Genomic DNA, 19,128 nt, shown 5'->3' with positions numbered 1-19,128 from the left:
ATTATTAGATGCTGCTAATCTATTTATGGCTATTCATGGTTTCTTTTAGAATGGTACCCATGGAAAAATAAATATCCAATTTTGTGTATAGAAAAAACTACTTCTTGATATTATTGATAGAAGCACATAGACGTTCATTATGTTTGGGGTTTAAAGAGTGTGAAGGCCAAAACATGATTTACATACATTTCCTTCTGATTAAACCATTTATTGAGCCCCTGTGCCCTGTGGGTTGGGTAAGAGTCATACTGGAAAAATGTACACCACAGGAGAAAAATATTGCATCATAGGATAAAGGTTTCAGCACTCTTCTCTCTAAGGGAACTCGAACCATGTCAGCAATATGCCTCCACAGCATAAGAAAGAGAAGGAAAATGCAAGAGTTTGAGAGTGAGAGAAAGAGAGAGAGTTTTTTTTTCCAGGACAATCAGATTCTCTTTTCTCTGCTTTACTCCTAGGACCTCGAGGCTCATGGGAAAGTCTGCTGAGTCCTGTTCTGCCCACACAGCTCACTGCTGTGCGGTCCCTCTCTGCCCCTGCTGTGACCCTTCTGACTGGTAACTGGAAAGATAAAAAGGCTCCAGGTGAGCTCAGCTTCGACGATCGAACTGTCTGAACTGCTGACAGACTATCAGAGCAACCAAATTTACAAATCATTGTTTATTTGCTGCTGGTTGGACATTTTGCAACTGGGAGTATATAATTCAATACAAATTTCTCTTAATACACCTACACGTATTGCATCTTTGCTTCAGAAGGCTGGACCTTCTGCATCTTATTCATTCTGCTAAATGGCCTGATCCAACAAATCCAAAGGCAAGGAGGGTTTATATAAGAAATTTTTAGATGCTTTTAGAAAATCATTTGAAATATAACACAAGATTGCAAATGAATATTTTACCTCCAAAAGATTTCAAGATTTTCCAATTACAAAAAGCTTTCCAAACCCATACATTAAACAATATTTTGCTAGGATTTGCTCTTGCTACTACATTTGGCTCAAAGTTGCATCATCAGACCAAGATCATGGTCCTGTTGGAGTTCAGAGAGTTGAACCTCCTTTATTGTCTATCCAATTGAGCAGTTATTTCATTAGAGCTGAGCAGATGATTGCATGCAGTGCAAGGCATGTGATCACTTGCTGTATAAGTCATTTGGTGAATAAAAAATGGTAGAAATTAATAAAATTCAGAAAATATAAGAGTTTTGGGGCAAATGCGGAGTGGATTTGAGTAAAATAAAAAAAATATGTACTGGAAGTTGAATGAGGCATCTTTCAGTGAAAAAAAGGATAAAGCATTAAACAGACTTTAACCATTTTTTAACAGTGTTGCTTCTATATTGCATATACACTATATAGACAAATGTATTTGGAAACCTGACTTTTCTAGCCATATGTGGTTCTTCCTCAAACTGTTACCATAAAGTTGGAGGCACACAATTGAACACAATGTCTTTAAATGTGGTAGCATTGAATAATTTTGCCCACTTGTCCTACGAGACCCAAATCTGTTCCAGCATGACAATGCCTTATGCACAAAGCGAGCTCTATAAAGATATGGTTTACATGGGTTGGAGTAAAAGATCCTCAGGGGATTTCCTTAGACCTCTGACCTCAACCCAACTGAACACCTTCGGGATGAAGTGGAATGCTGACTGCACCCCAGGTCTCCTCACTTCATCTAAATCAGTACCTGCCTTTAATAATGCCCTAATGCCTTTACTAATGCCTTGGGAACATCTTCCCAGAAAAGTGGCTATTATAACAGGGGACAAAGTGTGGAAAGGATTGTTTAAAAGCATAGAATTCTATAGGTAGATATCCACAAACCTTTGTCCATATAGTGTATATATGCAAGCAGTGACCTGGGTATTGCAAAGTTTATTTTGGTTAACTCTGAATTTCATAATAACTGAGAAACCCTGAGTAACTTTGCTGAAGCAATGTAAAACACATGCTCAGGCTACATTAGTTTGAAACAATGTTGAATATCTGTGCTGTCTAAGAATCAGATATCAGTATAATTCAATGCCACTGTCATTGATTGATTTGCTGCTATCAAATAGAAAATTGTTTAAACTAATTTGTTCGGTGCAATATTGCTGTGTGGTGCTTACTGTTCTGCATGAATTTTGTGGTCTTATTGATTTTCTGGTAAATTTTTATCATGATGGAACAGAAATAGGAATACCGTTTATTTGCAGTGCTTCAAGGTAATTTTACACCAAGATGCTTCCAACTTTAATTTCTTAACTCCAGTACCATATAATGTAAAGCCATACCATCACCTCAACTCCTCAGCCACAGAAATTGGCATTTATCAAGTGTTTGCACAGCACACTTAACAAAGGGGTTTCTTAAGAGGTCTTAGTGTAGTCAAGAGTTTCTGAATGTAATGATTTACACATGAAAAACCCATTGCCTCCTGAAGCGTACCTTTGTGTGCTTTGCAGACAGAACAATGACCAAATGTCAATGAAAAGGGAACAATAATAAAACCTAGTAGCTGTGGAATGAGCTCCAGCAGTGCCACTGTGCTGAATGGCATCACATCAATAACCTGAGGTTATAAAGGTTCAAATGTCTTCACACCCCGAAGAGTAAGATTAAATGCCAGAGACATCTATGCGTTCTCATGTGTCCATGGATTTGACAGGTTTTCCCCAAGTTGTAATGAAAAGTCCCCACATTTTAGACTTAGAATTCTCCAGTAGAATACTTCTTTCTTAAAAAAAAATAAATAAATAAGAACACAGACAACAGTGGCTTTACCTGAAGTGTCAGAGACTGACCCTTATAAGCTGACAAACACTCTCACAGCTTGACTTTAAAATAACATGGACCCTGGAACTCTCGGAAACCTTTGGATACTGAAAGTGACAAGTGACATGCCATCTTAGGTCTAGCAGCACATTAGATTTTGTGACATGGCCATCTAAGACAATAGTAGTCACATTTTATTTATGTACAGATTCATCAAAATAACTTGTTTAATTATTTTGTCAAGCATCAGATCACTGATTAACCATAAACAAGGAGAAGAACCGAAGCAACAAGGAATAACACAAGCAACAAACTACATGCAATAGCTGCGAAGAAAAGAAATGTAAAACTTAAAGATTCTAAGCGTGACTGGGAGGTCATGTGACAGAGTCATGTAAATTGCTGGGATTAGTGTATTTCATCAAGCATCACCAGTCATTACTAAAAGACAAAAATAACAGAAAAAAACACACAAACCAAAAAGAAAATATTTATCTATATTTACAAGTCTTAGTGTTGCCTCCTTTATTTCTCAGTTTCAAAAGAAAACCACTTTATCATTTTAAATTCTATAAAATAACAATCTACCATAACAATTCATGGCTTATTGTTTGTTTATTTAGTACAACAGTACTTTAGCAATTTAATCCATTTTGACTGAAATTGTAGTCAGATTGAGGAAAGATCATTAAGTAAATTATATATAAAAAAATAAAGTTTGTAGTGTGCTAACACAATTTCTTATACAGAAATTAAAAACAAACAAAGTTCTGCATTTCCCAGACTTTATCTGCTAAGTGAAAATGATAATTCTGCCACAATTGTGTATCACTCATAAAATGGTTATCACACATGCTAATAATCATTATACAATACTTGAAAAAAATAAACAAAAAAAATGTATATATATATATATACAGTGAGGAAAATAAGTATTTGAACACCCTGCTATTTTGCAAATTCTCCCACTTAGAAATCATGGAGGGGTCTGAAATTGTCATCGTAGGTGCATGTCCACTGTGAGAGACATCCAGAAATCCAGAAATCACAATATATGATTTTTTTACTATTTATTTGTATGATACAGCTGCAAATAAGTATTTAAACACCTGAGAAAGTCAATGTTAATATTTGGTACAGTAGCCTTTGTTTGCAATTACAGAGGTCAAACTTTTCCTGTAGTTTTTCACCAGGTTTGCACACACTACAGGAGGGATTTTGGCCCACTCCTCCACACAGATCTTCTCTAGATCAGTCAGGTTTCTGGCCTTTCGCTGAGAAACACGGAATTTGAGCTCCCTTCAAAGATTCTTTATTGGGTTTAGGTCTGGAGACTGGCTAGGCCATGCCAGAACCTTGATATGCTTCTTACAGAGCCACTCCTTGGTTATCCTGGCTGTGTGCTTCAGGTAATTGTCATGTTGGAAGACCCAGCCTCAACCCATCTTCAATGCTCTAACTGAGGGAAGGAGTTTGTTCCCCAAAATCTTGCAATACATGGCCCCAGTCATCCTCTCCTTAATACAGTGCAGTCGCCCTGTCCCATGTGCAGAAAAACACCCCCAAAGCATGATGCTACCACCCCCATGCTTCACAGTAGGGATGGTGTTCTTGGGATGGTACTCATCATTCTTCTTTCTCCAAACACGTTTAGTGGAATTATGACCCAAAAGTTCTATTTTGGTCTCATCTGACCACATGACTTTCTCCCATGACTCCTCTGGATCATCCAAATGGTCATTGGCAAACTTAAGACGTGCCTGGACATGTGCTGGTTTAAGCAGGGGAACCTTCCGTGCCATGCATGATTTCAAACCATGACGTCTTAGTGTATTACCAACAGTAACCTTATAAACGGTGGTCCCAGCTCTTTTCAGGTCATTGACCAGCTCCTCCCGTGTAGTTCTGGGCTGATTTCTTACCTTCCTTAGGATCATTGAGACCCCACGAGGTGAGCTCTTGCATGGAGCTCCAGTCCGAGGGAGATTGACAGTCATGTTTAGCTTCTTCCAATTTTCTAATGATTGCTCCAACAGTGGACCTTTTTTTAGCAGTTCAGACGCTAAACAATCCATTGCACTAGCATTAGCCGCTAACCAGGAAGTTATGGATTCTTAAACATCCAAGTTCAAGAATTTCTCTTAATAGGAGTTGATGCCGACGATTCCACATATTGGACGGAGTGAATGAATGAAGGCTATAAGGAATGAAGGCATTTGTTGAAGTATGCTGAAATAAGTAGGACAGTTAAGTAGATCATAACTTTAGAAAATTAAATATTAAATGTAAAACAAAGAGACATACGTATAGTACATACATGTCTGTATTACCCAAATAGGGTCTAACATTTATTCATTCATTCATTTTCTCCCGCTTATCCGTACAGGGGGGTCTAACAAATGTAAACAATTAAATGGGGGAGTGGTGGCTCCAGTGGTTAAGGCGCTGGATTACTGATCGGAAGGTCGGGGGTTCAAGCCCCGGTATTGCCAAGCTGCCACTCTTGGGCCCTTGAGCAACGCCCTTAACCCTCTGTGTGCTCCAGGGGCGCCGTATCATGGCCGACCCTGCGCTCTGACCCCAGCTTCCAAGCAAGCTGGGATATGCGAAGAACAACATTTCACTGTGCTGTAATGTATATGTGACAAATAAAGGCTATTCTATTCTTCTAATCAAATTAATTTGTGGCAATTTAATTGATTACTTAATTTATTCAATATAATAAAAAATGTGTATTGCATTAATTTGATTAATTCTATTTTATATTTGATAAATTATTAAAAAATATAAATTTTATGTATTATTTAACCAAGCAGGTATTTTATTTAAAATTGTTCTAAAAATGTAAACTGTTGATGAAATTTTACCCAAACTAAAAAACCGAGGTACATACTAAACCGTGAAATGTACCATTTAGAGGAAAAAATTCAGGTAATTAGTTGGAAAAACCATTAGCAACTAAATAGGTTAGTTTTCTGTATCTTAGAGAGGCGGAGCCTTTCAAAAATAACGATGGGCAGAACTTCACCAATCTGTGAAAGACTGTGTCTACACATTTTGGAACAATTTCAGAATTCTCATCATTTACAGTATATATTATCATTAAAAAGTTTACAAAAATCTGAAAAAATCTCTGTGCACAAGGGACATGGGTAAAAATTAATATTTGATGCTTTTGACGAATCGAAATTTTAATTACGTGTTGGAAATCATGGACACCATGTCCTTTAGACTAAAGCGGAGAGGGACAATCTGTCTTGTTTTTAGCACTCAGTTCAAAAAGCTCTGATGGTATAAGAGTGCATTAGTGCCAGTGGAATTGTTTGCACAATCATCTTCAAGGTTTTATCTATGCTGAATGATATAAAAGTTTTGTAGCAACAAATGTTTCCATCCAGAAAATGTCTTTTTCAGGGAAGGCCTAGCATATTTGACCAAGACAATGCTAACTTTAGTTTGCTTCATCTTGATAAACTCATAAGCTTATGAATGACCATATGATTGGCAGATCAAGTGATGTGAATTACACTGATTTTCTATAGCATATACACACATGTCCGACAACATTTTGCATCAGTTTCATTCTGTACTTGCCTTGTCTAGATTGCTTATAAATTACGATTTGATTGGTCGACCAACTCTATGCTTTAATTAGCCTACTTAACACCACTTTAAATTATATTGTCATTCTTGTAGACTGAAGTGTGGTTTAACATGAAAGCTCTCTGCTGATTGCACAGTGAATGATTAAGACTAATGAGAATTTGAACTAAAATATGACAAGGAGAAGAAGAAGAAGTCAATGCATAACATCTGCTTACTTCCCCTAGAAAAGAAACTGGAAGTAAAAAAACCATCCTGTACAGGAGCATTGGTGCTGCACTCCATGCCAGAAGACAAAGTGGAGGTTTGTGATCATCAGTTGCCTTCTCCCTCATTAGCCACTGCCAACCTCAAAACTGGCACAACTGTATCGTTCATTTAATTTCCATTTCTGGGGTTTGGCCAGAAAAGAATCGAACTGCTCATAAAATAAATGTGCATGTATGTGCTGAAAGAACAGAAGACTTTCCTTTGCATGTTAAGCAAGCTTACTGCAAGCTTTTTGCTGAACCTTAAGGATACTATGATCTTACACTGGCTGACTGCAATCTAAAAAGGGAGCCACAGGCTACAAGAGCCATGTTGCTACATTCATTAGCACATGCTTGGGCAGCGCTTTGTTATTCTAAAAACAAGTTTACACAGAAAAGTCTTCTGTGAAGTATATCATAGGATGGATAAGGCCTCTGGGAGGAAGAGATGTTACTGTTCTAAGTTTTCCCTGTAGATGTGCGTGATCTTATTTTTTATTTATTTTATTTGTACTATGTAACATTTTTTAAATGTGTTTACAGTGCCTCTTTACGTCTGTGTCAAAACGCATCATAGAGTAGTCACTCTTCTCGAATAAAGACCTGATAGACTTACAGTTGGACCAGGTTTTTCTGTCCCTATCTATGTTGTAAGATGTTGTAAGCGTGTACCTGTACAAAAATTTTAACTGAGGCACTATTTGGTAAGTCTATATAACATGTTCAATATTGTAGCTAAGGTAACAACATTATCTTGATTCCTGTAATACTCAATAAACCACATCTACTTGATGTGGCAATGAAGGTCTTTAGTCATGGCGAGAGATCAAATGCTTTTGTTTCTTTTTCTCTCAAAAACATTATACGGTATACTTCATCATATATTCTCTCCATTAGTGGGAAATCCAAAAAATAGACAACAAATATATAACAGTAACGGTAATGCCATTATTTGGATTTGTCTGGATTTATTTTATAGATTTATTTAGATTTATTTCATCTTAATTTTAAACATTTATTATTTAGACTCTTATAAGAAAACACAGGTTTAATGTAAACTTTATTACCAGTTGAGACCACCTCCAACCACCTCCACTATTGAACTGATGATCATAATACTAAACCAAAAATCGTAATGCTATATAGATTTACATCCAAATAGCATTACGATTTTTGGTTTAGTATTATGATTTGTGATTTCGTATTATGATCATCAGTTCAATAGTGGAGGTGGTTGGATTAGATTATGCTGGTTAAGGAAAAAGGAGGTGCAATCTTAAGGTATCTAATAACAGATCAGAAGGTGATGAGTTCAAATCCAAGCTTTGCTAAGCTGTTCCTTTAGCAAAATCCCTAATCTTCAACTCTTACTTTGTTTTCTGTCTCAACTTTAAGAGGTGGTGAATGAATGTGGCAGCCTAATAGGCAATATGCCGAATGGTAATAAAGTATACATTGAACTACAAACATGAAAGTAATGAACTATACATTACTGTTAATATATTTAACAAATTCACTGGCACTATATTTTTTTTAATTTTGTTTTGCTGTTTTTGTTTTAGTGTATGAATGCTCTGTCAAGTTGCTAGTGTTGGTAGTGCTGGCTTTTTCTTCGGTACATGCATTGCCTTTTATGGGCCTTTCCAGTTATTGTAATTAACTAAATTTCCCCTACAACACCAATTCATTTGGCCGGATGCATTTTGGTTTAGCAGCCACCAGTGTGGAGAATTGGTAATCAGTGTCATTTAGTCGGCCAGGGTTTTGGTAATTGACTGCTGTCTGTCCATTGTTGAGAGCTGAACATGTCTGAATCGTTTATCATGCAGTAATATTTTCTCCTCATTCCCAGGATTAGCCTCCTAACCCTCGTGCATGGAAAGTTAATTGAACTTTACATCTGTATAATCAGTGGAGTAAGAGTGCATGGCGAGTAAACATTAATTGAGGATAAGACCTTTTCAAGATGGTGAGGTGGCTGTTGGGGCACTTGTAGTTGGCTTACTGCCTTGTTGTGCTATATTTAACAAATTTATATTGGTCCACAAAAAAAATTAGGAATCAATTTTAAACAAACATGGCTAGAGATAGGGCACTAGTACAACTGTACGCGTAGGCATGGTAATGTGTAATGTGTGTGTGTGTGTGTGTGTTGTGTGTGTGTAGGAAGAGCAGTTTAAGATCAGCATGGGCATGGACAGCTCCCCTAAAGACAAACGGCCAGTTGCCTCCACTCCAGTGCCAGGATCACCATGGTAAGCGGTCACATTTGTAATTAAACGTTTTCTTATGGGTTTTAAATTATGGCCACTGTTTCTTTAACAAACACATTTTATTGTGATAATGTGTGTACAAAGTGATAAATAGGATGTTCAGTTAGTGGACATGTTTCATAATACATAAAAATATTAAGATGAGGTTTGTACATCAACTATACATAATTGAGTGTTAAGTATCATTGTAACAAATTGCTAGAGGAGGCCTGTTAATACCACAATAACAAAAAATTGACAAAATAAACTTTCTTTCAGCTTCTCCTGTTAGGCGTCGCCACAGCGGATCATCTGCATGTTTTGATTTGGTACATGTTTTTACGCTGGATGCCCTTCCTAACGCAACCCTCCCCATTTATCCGGGCTTGGGACCGACACTAAGGCTTGTGCAACCCTAATGGCTGGGGTTGGTTCAAGACACAATAAAAAATTAAAAATAAATTGTTAACACTGTTAGTAAATAAGCTTTTTTTTTTTTTTTTTTTTTTTTTTTTTTTTTTTATTAGTATTGGTGTTTTTAACAAATCAAAAAATCAATTCTGCATTAGTTTTTCATCTGTTATATGTTCCAGTCACAAGTTAATATCCAAACCATACTGGAATAGAGCAAGCCGAATTATCTCCCTCTGCCTCAACATCCCCTAGTCCAAGCGCCTCTGCCCCTAAACACAAACTCAGTTTAGTTCAGAAGGCATAATGGTTTGTCTGTGTCAGTTTTTTTGCTGGCTCATGGGGCTGAATTCACTTGACAGGCTTTAGTTGATACATATTGTGGAAGACTGTGGCTCAGAATGAAAGCTGCAGTATATCTATCCACTTTCTGCAATGCCCATATAGCACATAGTCTTAAGCTTCACAGTATAGTGTTTGTTTGCATTCTAATTTAGCTCCTGTGTGCTTGAACACTATTGTTTTAGGTTGCAGCAGGATTGGAGAAGTGTTATTGGTGATTTCATTAACATAGCAGGGACAGAGGAAGTATTAGACATCTGCCATCTGTTTGAAATATATAAACGATGCCACATATAGCTTCTGATGTTTTTTAGTGAAAGGTGGGAATTGTAGTGTTTACCGAAAGCCGTCATGACTACGTGCAGCAAGCTGCTTAGATCTGGTGATGCGAGTCAAAATAAAATGTCAGAATGTGTTTGTCATGCTCAGCATGAAGTCACGTCAAATTATTGCAGCACTCCGGAGCATTGCATCATGTGTCCAGTGCCGGATGCATTCGAATTGAGACTTGTTGTTTGAGTCGTATAGGTGCTGTATATATTATGTGCACTGTAAGAGATAAAACGACATTTTCAAAGCAAAGGGTGTACATTTTTAAACTAAATATTGATTTTTTCATTGTTTCTAGTTTGCTCCTGGGATGACACAAGACTTCAAGGGTTTTGTAGATAAATAAATATATACATAAGATTCTATGCTTTTGAGGAAAAAAAGGGACAGAGCCCAATATGGCAAAATGTTTAGCTTTTAAATGGACTTAACAAAAATATCATTGGTAGAAATTTGAGAATAAAATAAATGCACCCCTGAAAGATCCTGTGCCACCATTTTTTCCATTTACTTTTGCTGCAGTGAAGTGTTTGGGGAAAACAAGAAACAGAGAAATTCACTTGTATAGTTTTCTTGCATGCTTAGGTAAAACCAAGATAATGAGTAAAATGTTGGATGCAAAAGCAAACATTTGTATATGTGTGTGTGTGTGTGTGTGTGTGTGTGTGTGTGTGTGTGTGTGTAAGTGTGGGTATCCTCAGCTTCTTTTGTGTTTGCAGTTGTGTGTGGGTGTTTGTGTGCATGTGTGTATGTAAGTGTAGGTTTTCTCAGCTCTTCTTTAGTTTGCAGATGTGTATTTTTGTGTGCACCTGCATGTGTGTGTGTGTGTGTGTGTCTGTGTGTGTGTGTGTGTGTGTGTGTGTGTGTGTGTGTGTGTGCGCGTGGGTGCGTGCATCTGTGTTTGTATGTAAGACTAGATCTCCTCAGTTCTCTTGGTGTTTGCAGGTGTGTGTGTGTGTGTGTGTGTGTGTGTGTGTGTGTGTGTGTGTGTGTGTGTGTGTGTGTGTGTGTGTGTGTGTGTGTGTGCGTGCGTGCGTGTGTGTGTGTGTGTGAATTGCAAGTCTCCTAAGCTTTTTTTTGTCCATTTGCCAAATGTTTTGTTTCTTTTATTGTCATTTCAACTATACACAGTTGGTGCACAATACCCAGTGAAAGAAAGCAATCCTCCAGGACCAAGGTTCAACATAAACCGACCACACAAGATGTCACAAATACTAACTAGAACAAAAAAGACCTATCTACAGGACTACATAAAGTGCACATGTATGTATTTGTGTGTGTGTTTGTTTGTGTGTAATTGCGGGTCTCCTCAGCTCTCTCTGTATTTTGCAGGTGTGTGGTTTGGACAGGAGATGACAGGGTTTTCTTCTTCAATCCCACCATGCAGCTGTCTGTATGGGAGAAACCAATGGATTTAAAAGACCGGGGAGACCTCAACAAAATAATTGAAGATCCTCCACATAAACGCAAGAAAGAGTTGTCAGGTGCAGCTTGCTGTGTGTGTGTGTGTGTGTGTGTGTGTGTGTGTGTGTGTGTGTGTGTGTGTGTGTGTGTGTGTGTGTGTGTGTGTGTGTGTGTGTGCTTGTTCTGACACTGTTAACAACCAGCATGACTGTGTTTTACCGGTGTGAGCCTGGTTACCAGGACAGGTTGCCAAACCTATTATTTTGTTGAAGAACAGAGTAACGATAGTTCTGGCTGGTAAACAAGTGTCAATTCATGAAATCGATCAGTGGATGGCAATAGTAAAACCACCAACTATTTATTCCAGTTAACAATTGAACAAAATCCTCTCACTCATAATCCCTGCATAATCCTAAAGTTGTTTGCCGAGAACTATAATGGGCAAAAAACTATTGATTGCTGTTCACGTGGATTAGCTAATAAGAGCGAATCTGGTATTTCTGCCTCTGTACATATTGAATTAGTTGTGATCCTGTCTGGAAGGTATTACACGGCTGACTACATTTCCCTGAAGCTTGTATGCTTTTATTGATTTAGTCTTATTGCCATCGCAGGGTGATTAGTTATTGATGTTTCCACTTCTCAATTCAGACAAAAACAGATAGAAATAATTAGTTAAAGTTTATTAAATTGATTTCTATTATAGAAAATGAATGTGCTTTGCATGGTTTTAATCTAGCCTGCTGACAAACTCACCATAGATGAGTAGATATGAAGTTAATGGCATTATAATGTATGTTGGATAATAGAAAATCAACAAATAGAAAAACACTGTTACTTGCTGTTTGGATGTAGTTTGAACTCTTCAAGTAAGACAATCTTTACGACACATTCTTAAACACTGCACAACTATTATATCAATGTCAGAAGATAATTCCCCCCCCCCTCGGAGCTCAACAGTGTTTACAAAGCACTAGCCACCACAAAGTGCCTGCCTTTCAGTGCCATGTGTGTTTGTCATCGTTCATATACTGTATGTCTTCACCCATGTCTCATCATTTTATATATATAAATATACAGTATATATACATTCCCTTGTCAGTGAATTGGATTTTTGTGGTAATACACGTCACTGTCACTGTTTGTATACCTGGCTGTTTATTCTTAGTTACATGCTTTCATTTTTTATTTATATTTTTTTCTTCTCATTCTTGTCCTCGTTTTGCTTTCATATTGCAGTTTGTTGATCGTTTGCCTATTCTATGTTTGTCTGCATTCCGATTGTTTGCCTTTTCATTCTAAATAAATGTTTTTTATCCAGCACTTGCATCCGTTTTCAGCATTGAGCATTCCTGCATTACTAACAGCACAACAACACATGCATGAAGCGTTGTGATTTTTTTTAATTTATTTTTTTATTTTTTTATTTAATTCTTTGTTTTTATCTGCAGAGGATGGCTCAAATTCCCTCTCAGCTGATGATGAGGATGAAGACGATGATGAAGCAGACCATATTTCAAAATCGAAACGCAACAAGTATGTCCTAATTTGGCAGATGAAGTTGGTTGTAAGGGAATATGGCTAAACATAAAAAATAAAAATAAAAAGAAAGGAAGAAAGAAAGAAAGAAAGAAAGAAAGAAAGAAAGAAAGAAAGAAAGAAAGAAAGAAAGAAAGAAAGAAAGAAAGAAAGAAAGAAAAGAGAAGAAAAGGTTTCCCAAACACTATTTACAAGCAGGATGGTTTTAAAAAATCAGTCAGTGAAAAGACATTCAAACTTTACTAGCTGAAAGTGATTTCTGAGAGTAAATTTTGAATATTTGCTTGTCATAGATCAATAGACATTTTACTGTAATAAATTCAGTTTGTATTTCATGTTTAATTCCTTTTTTACTTTTAGGAAATGTCATACTTTTAGAATTTCTATTCATCGTTTTCAACCTATACAATGTATATTTTATATATATATATATATATATATATATATATATATATATATATATATATATATATATATATATATATATACACACACACAGTACAGACCAAAGGTTTGGACACATCTTCTCATTCAAAGAGTTTTCTTTATTTTCATGACTATGAAAATTGTAGATTCACACTGAAGGCATCAAAACTATGAATTAACACCTGTGGAATTATATATGGACTTATATACATAACAAAAAAGTGTGAAACAACTGAAAAATGTCATTTTCTAGGTTCTTCAAAGTAGCCACCTTTTGCTTTGATTACTGCTTTGCACACTCTTGGCATTCTCTTGATGAGCTTCAAGAGGTAGTCACCTGAAATGGTCTTCCAACAGTCTTGAAGGAGTTCCCCGAGAGATGCTTGGCACTTGTTGATCCTTTTGCCTTCACTCTGCGGTCCAGCTCACCCCTAAACCATCTCGATTGGGTTCAGGTGCGGTGACTGTGGAGGCCAGGTCATCTGGCGCAGCACCCCATCACTCTCCTTCTTGGTCAAATAGCCCTTGATGCCTTCAGTGTGACTTTACAATTTTCATAGTCATGAAAATAAAGAAAACTCTTTGAATGAGAAGGTGTGTCCAAACTTTTGGTCTGTACTATATATATATATATATATATATATATATATATATATATATATATATATATATATATATATATATATATATATATATATATATATATGAAAACAATGAATAGAAAAAATTCTAACAGTATGAAATTTCCTTACACAACATATACCTTCCATATATACAGTGAGGGAAAATAAGTATTTGAACACCCTGCTATTTTGCAAGTTCTCCCACTTAGAAATCATGGAGGGGTCTGAAATTGTCATCGTAGGTGCATGTCCACTGTGAGAGACATAATCTAAAAAAAAAAAAAATCCAGAAATCACAATGTATGATTTTTTTACTATTTATTTGTATGATACAGCTGCAAATAAGTATTGGAACACCTGAGAAAGTCAATGTTAATATTTGGTACAGTAGCCTTTGTTTGCAATTACAGAGGTCAAACATTTCCTGTAGTTTTTCACCAGGTTTGCACACACTGCAGGAGGGATTTTGGCCCAGTCCTCCACAAAGATCTTCTGGCCTGTCGCTGAGAAACACGGAGTTTGAGCTCCCTCCAAAGATTCTCTATTGGGTTTAGGTCTGGAGACTGGCTAGGCCACGCCAGAACCTTGATATGCTTCTTACAGAGCCACTCCTTGGTTATCCTGGCTGTGTGCTTCGGGTCATTGTCATGTTGGAAGACCCAGCCTCGACCCATCTTCAATGCTCTAACTGAGGGAAGGAGGTTGTTCCCCAAAATCTCGCAATACATGGCCCCGGTCATCCTCTCCTTAATACAGTGCAGTCGCCCTGTCCCATGTGCAGAAAAACACCCCCAAAGCATGATGCTACCACCCCCATGATTCACAGTAGGGGTGGTGTTCTTGGGATGGTACTCATCGTTCTTCTTCCTCCAAACACGTTTAGTGGAATTATGACCCAAAAGTTCTATTTTGGTCTCATCTGACCACATGACTTTCTCCCATGACTCCTCTGGATCATCCAAATGGTCATTGGCAAACTTAAGACGTGCCTGGACATGTGCTGGTTTAAGCAGGGGAACCTTCCGTGCCATGCATGATTTCAAACCATGACGTCTTAGTGTATTACCAACAGTAACCTTGGAAACAGTGGTCCCAGCTCTTTTCAGGTCATTGACCAGCTCCTCCCATGTAGTTCTGGGCTGATTTCTCACCTTCATTGAGACCCCACGAGGTGAGATCTTGCATGGAGCCCCAGTCCGAGGGAGATTGACAGTCATGTTTAGCTTCTCCTATTTTCTAATGATTGCTCCAACAGTGGACCTTTTTTTCACCAAGCTGCTTGGCAATTTCCCTGTAGCCCTTTCCAGCCTTGTGGAGGTGTACAATTTTGTCTCTAGTGTCTTTGGACAGCTCTTTGGTCTTGGCCATGTTAGTAGTTGGATTCTTACTGATTGTATGGGGTGGACAGGTGTCTTTATGCAGCTAACGACCTCAAACAGGTGCATCTAATTTAGGATAATAAATGTAGTGGAGGTGGACATTTTAAAGGCAGACTAACAGGTCTTTCAGGGTCAGAATTCTAGCTGATAGATGTTCAAATACTTATTTGCAGCTGTATCATACAAATAAATAGTTTAAAAATCATATATTGTGATTTCTAGATTTTTTTTTTTAGATTATGTCTCTCACAGTGGACATGCACCTACGATGACAATTTCAAACCCCTCCATGATTTCTAAGTGGGAGAACTTGCAAAATAGCAGGGTGTTCAAATACTTATTTCCCTCACTGTATATATATATATATATATATATATATATATATATATATATATATATATATATATATATATATATATATATATATATATATATATATATATAACTTTGACTGTTTGAAAAGAAACATGTGTATTTTTGTTTGTCAGTTTGGGTGCAAACCAACACATCCGATCCAGGATTGCCTGAGCGATGTGGTCCTGATTCACATTCAAGCAATGTCTAGCACAATTCTATTACAGTGAAAAAGTGATTTGATCCTGAATAAGCAATTTTGTTTTTTGTTTGGAAAATTTTTGTTTTTTGTTTGGGAATATGTGAAATTAAATTGTTGTGTAATTTCTACAACAAGCATGATTAACATTAATATAATTATAATTCATTTGAATTTGAATAGCATGATGAGCATGGAAGACGTCTGGGAACAGATAGAGGGAAATACCCATCACATATTGTCATTATTATGCCTTCTAATTTAGATTGGAAGAGCCGTATAGTAATTCCGCTTCTGGTAGTGAGGAGCGGAATACAGAGAGGTGCACTGCGTCCAATCAGATGGTCCTACCACTGGAGCTGCGGATCACACGCTTCAGGGATATGCTCTTAGAGAGAGGGGTAAGAGTACTAAAAGCACTTTAAATAAGCTTCAGTAAGTAAGGCAGAGGTACAGTTCATCAAATATGGCTTCAGGGGCACTTTAAAATTCATAGTGAGTTCTGAGAATTAATTTCTGAGTTAAAATGAAGATCACTGGCCTCTTAGTCTTTACTCTGTAGTTGATCTAATATGAATATTAAATAAATATAATATTAGCTTTTCAGCTGACATTTGGGCATGTAATATTGTTGCCTTTATCATTGCTTACATGCACATATTTGTCTTTTCATCTCATTATCAGGTGTCTGCATTTTCAACATGGGAAAAAGAATTACATAAAATTGTGTTTGATCCACGTTACCTGCTTCTGGGACCGGAGGAAAGGAAGCAGGTAAGGCTGAGTTAAGGTTATTTACTTAAGACTTGCCCTTATTAACCTAGATGTCATTTCAATGACCAATACTGCATCCTGTTTTTTTTTTTCCCCTCCTTTGCAGATTTTTGATCAGTTTGCCAAAGCCAGGATAAAAGAGGAATATAAAGAAAAAAAGAACAAACTCCTGCAGGCAAAAGAGGAGTTCAGGAAATTACTTGAAGAGTCCAAACTTACATCCAAGTATGTTCCTGTGTTGTCTCTTTACTATTTTAGTTTTTATGTTGTGCAGTGTGTGTACCATTAGGAAAACATGTCGCCCCAATATCTTGACCTGAGATTTATATATTCAGCCATTGTGTTAATAATGGATGTGATCTGCGAAGCAGGTGTAAGCTTCTATGACTTGGGATGTTTGATCTTGTTTCCCTTTGCTGATTCCTGGAAGAAATGAATTCCAATTCAAGTCTGTTTGAAGGTTTACTTTTTGCACCATGAAAAAAAAGTATTGTTCCTTCCTTCACAACATGGTTTCTAGTGATTCATTCATAATGATGACACATTTACCTTTTACGGAATTGCGAAGTACCTTTATAAAACATGCATGAGTATTAATATTTACAGACTTCCTAAATAAGAGGAAGTATGTCTTTTAAAAAGTGCCAATACAGAGATAACAGCAGATGAATGATCTCAAAATTTTTCCCTAAGCCACTAAACATTTCTAAGTCCTTAGCCAAACTATTAAGATAGGGTTTGTAACAATAGGGTTTGTGTAAGCACTGAACTTCAAGCCGAAGTTTGGTGGACAGGGCTAGTGTGAAAGCACTACTAATGTGTCTGGATATTGATGATTCCCTTGTATCCATTTTCTTAGACCTGAGGACAAAAATATATCAAGTACTCAACTCAAGTTCATATCCAAACAGCAAATCAACAATAACCATACCTGTATTAAATCACAAAAGTAGCACAGGGAGATGAGCAGCACATGTGCGAATGAGCAACAGTATATCATCGCTGCAGTGAAATGGAAAATTGGATGGCTCCAGCAGCCTGTGACAGCTTGGCTGATTTATTCCTTCTTTTTTTTTCCCCCCCATGTAGGTCAACTTTCAAAGAGTTCTCAGAAAAGTACGGCCGAGACCCACGTTTTAAACGTGTTCCCAAGCAGAAGGACCAAGAGCTGCTTTTCTCCCAGTTCATCAGCGGGCTCAAGAAGCGTGATAAGGAGAACCGAATGAGGCTGAGGAAGATGAGATGAAGTTTCAGCAGACTGTGAAATAAACTAATTTGTTTTAACAGAATGCCTTTTTGACAGGAATCAAGTCAAACTGCACAAGGACATATTATGCCACTGCATCTGACTAAGTAAATAAAACCTATTGCAGGGTCTGGAGTTTTTATCTGAACTCTGGATATTCAGAACAATGCGCACAAACAGCAAAAGCACCAGAGCCAGCCGGGTTCAACTTTCGAGGTGGTTCAATTCTGAGACTGATCTGTTTCATATTGAAGCTCTAAAATTCAATGTTGCAAGATGTCATAATTAAAAAAAAAATTATTTCAATAAATGGGCAAACTGTACTGTTGGAAGCCATTGACCTGAGCATACAGGTATCAAGTGTTTTTTTTTTTTAAGACTGTAAATACATGTTGACAAATGCGCGCTGTCACAAAGTTTTGTGAAAGTGTAACGTGGAGTATGTGGAGCGTCACAGGAGAATATCCGATTCTTTGTGAGAATCGCCGTCATGTTTTGATTGATTTGTTTAAGGTGTCAAAAGTGTTCATTGTGATAAAAAAATTTAAAAATTGTGAGTGTTGTTGGAGGACTGAAATGATATAATTGACATCTCTTTAAAATCGGTCACGTGTTCTCAAATTTGTTTTCCAATCAGAATCTTTGCCAGGAAATTTTAAAGAAAGGAGTATATAAAATGTATTATTGAACATTATCATTACAGAGGATATTTGTTCTCACAGTAGAAACAAGATTATTGTTATAACAACACAATGTTCCCAAATGGATTTAAAAATATATATATTATAAGGCTGAATGAGACATAATATAATAAAATTGTGGATTTGATTTGTCAAAATTATTTGACCTGGCAGCAGTGTTTGTATTTAAAATCACACACACACACACACACACACACACACACACACACACACACACACACACACACACACATATTCTACATTACATGCAAAGAGGTACACATTAGTTTTACAGGCATAATGAAGTAAATTGTTTATCTTTAATTGTTTCCTAATTCATTTAATTCATTCATTCTAATATATATATATATATATATATATATATATATATATATATATATATATATATATATATATATATATATATATATATGTATATATATATATTTACATATGCTGTCATTGTTTTAGCAGAGGCAGCTGTAATTGCACTTAAGGCCATGTGCTACTACATGACTTTCAAAATCTTAGGACCTCTGACTAATTCACAC

The 19,128-nt window shown here is 36.8% G+C and overlaps 1 protein-coding gene across 1 annotated transcript in view; it reads left to right on the top strand.

The window, feature by feature from the left end:
- Positions 1–18,738, top strand: part of tcerg1l (transcription elongation regulator 1 like) — a 104,969-nt gene extending 86,231 nt beyond the window's left edge. Inside the window, exons 6-14 of the mRNA XM_083556546.1 lie at positions 459–584; positions 6,595–6,671; positions 8,785–8,873; positions 11,286–11,437; positions 12,809–12,893; positions 16,143–16,278; positions 16,562–16,651; positions 16,758–16,876; positions 17,741–18,738. Coding sequence (XP_083412672.1) covers positions 459–584; positions 6,595–6,671; positions 8,785–8,873; positions 11,286–11,437; positions 12,809–12,893; positions 16,143–16,278; positions 16,562–16,651; positions 16,758–16,876; positions 17,741–17,897 — 1,031 coding nt within the window. The 3' untranslated portion in view covers positions 17,898–18,738. The remainder of the gene's footprint in view (positions 1–458; positions 585–6,594; positions 6,672–8,784; positions 8,874–11,285; positions 11,438–12,808; positions 12,894–16,142; positions 16,279–16,561; positions 16,652–16,757; positions 16,877–17,740) is intronic.
- The last annotated feature ends 390 nt before the right edge of the window (positions 18,739–19,128 follow it).

Source organism: Silurus aristotelis (assembly GCF_946808225.1).
Source record: "Silurus aristotelis genome assembly, chromosome: 12".
NCBI lineage: Eukaryota > Metazoa > Chordata > Actinopteri > Siluriformes > Siluridae > Silurus > Silurus aristotelis.
The sequence above is the reverse complement of the archived record's forward strand: the minus strand, read 5'-3'. Positions and strand labels throughout refer to the sequence as shown.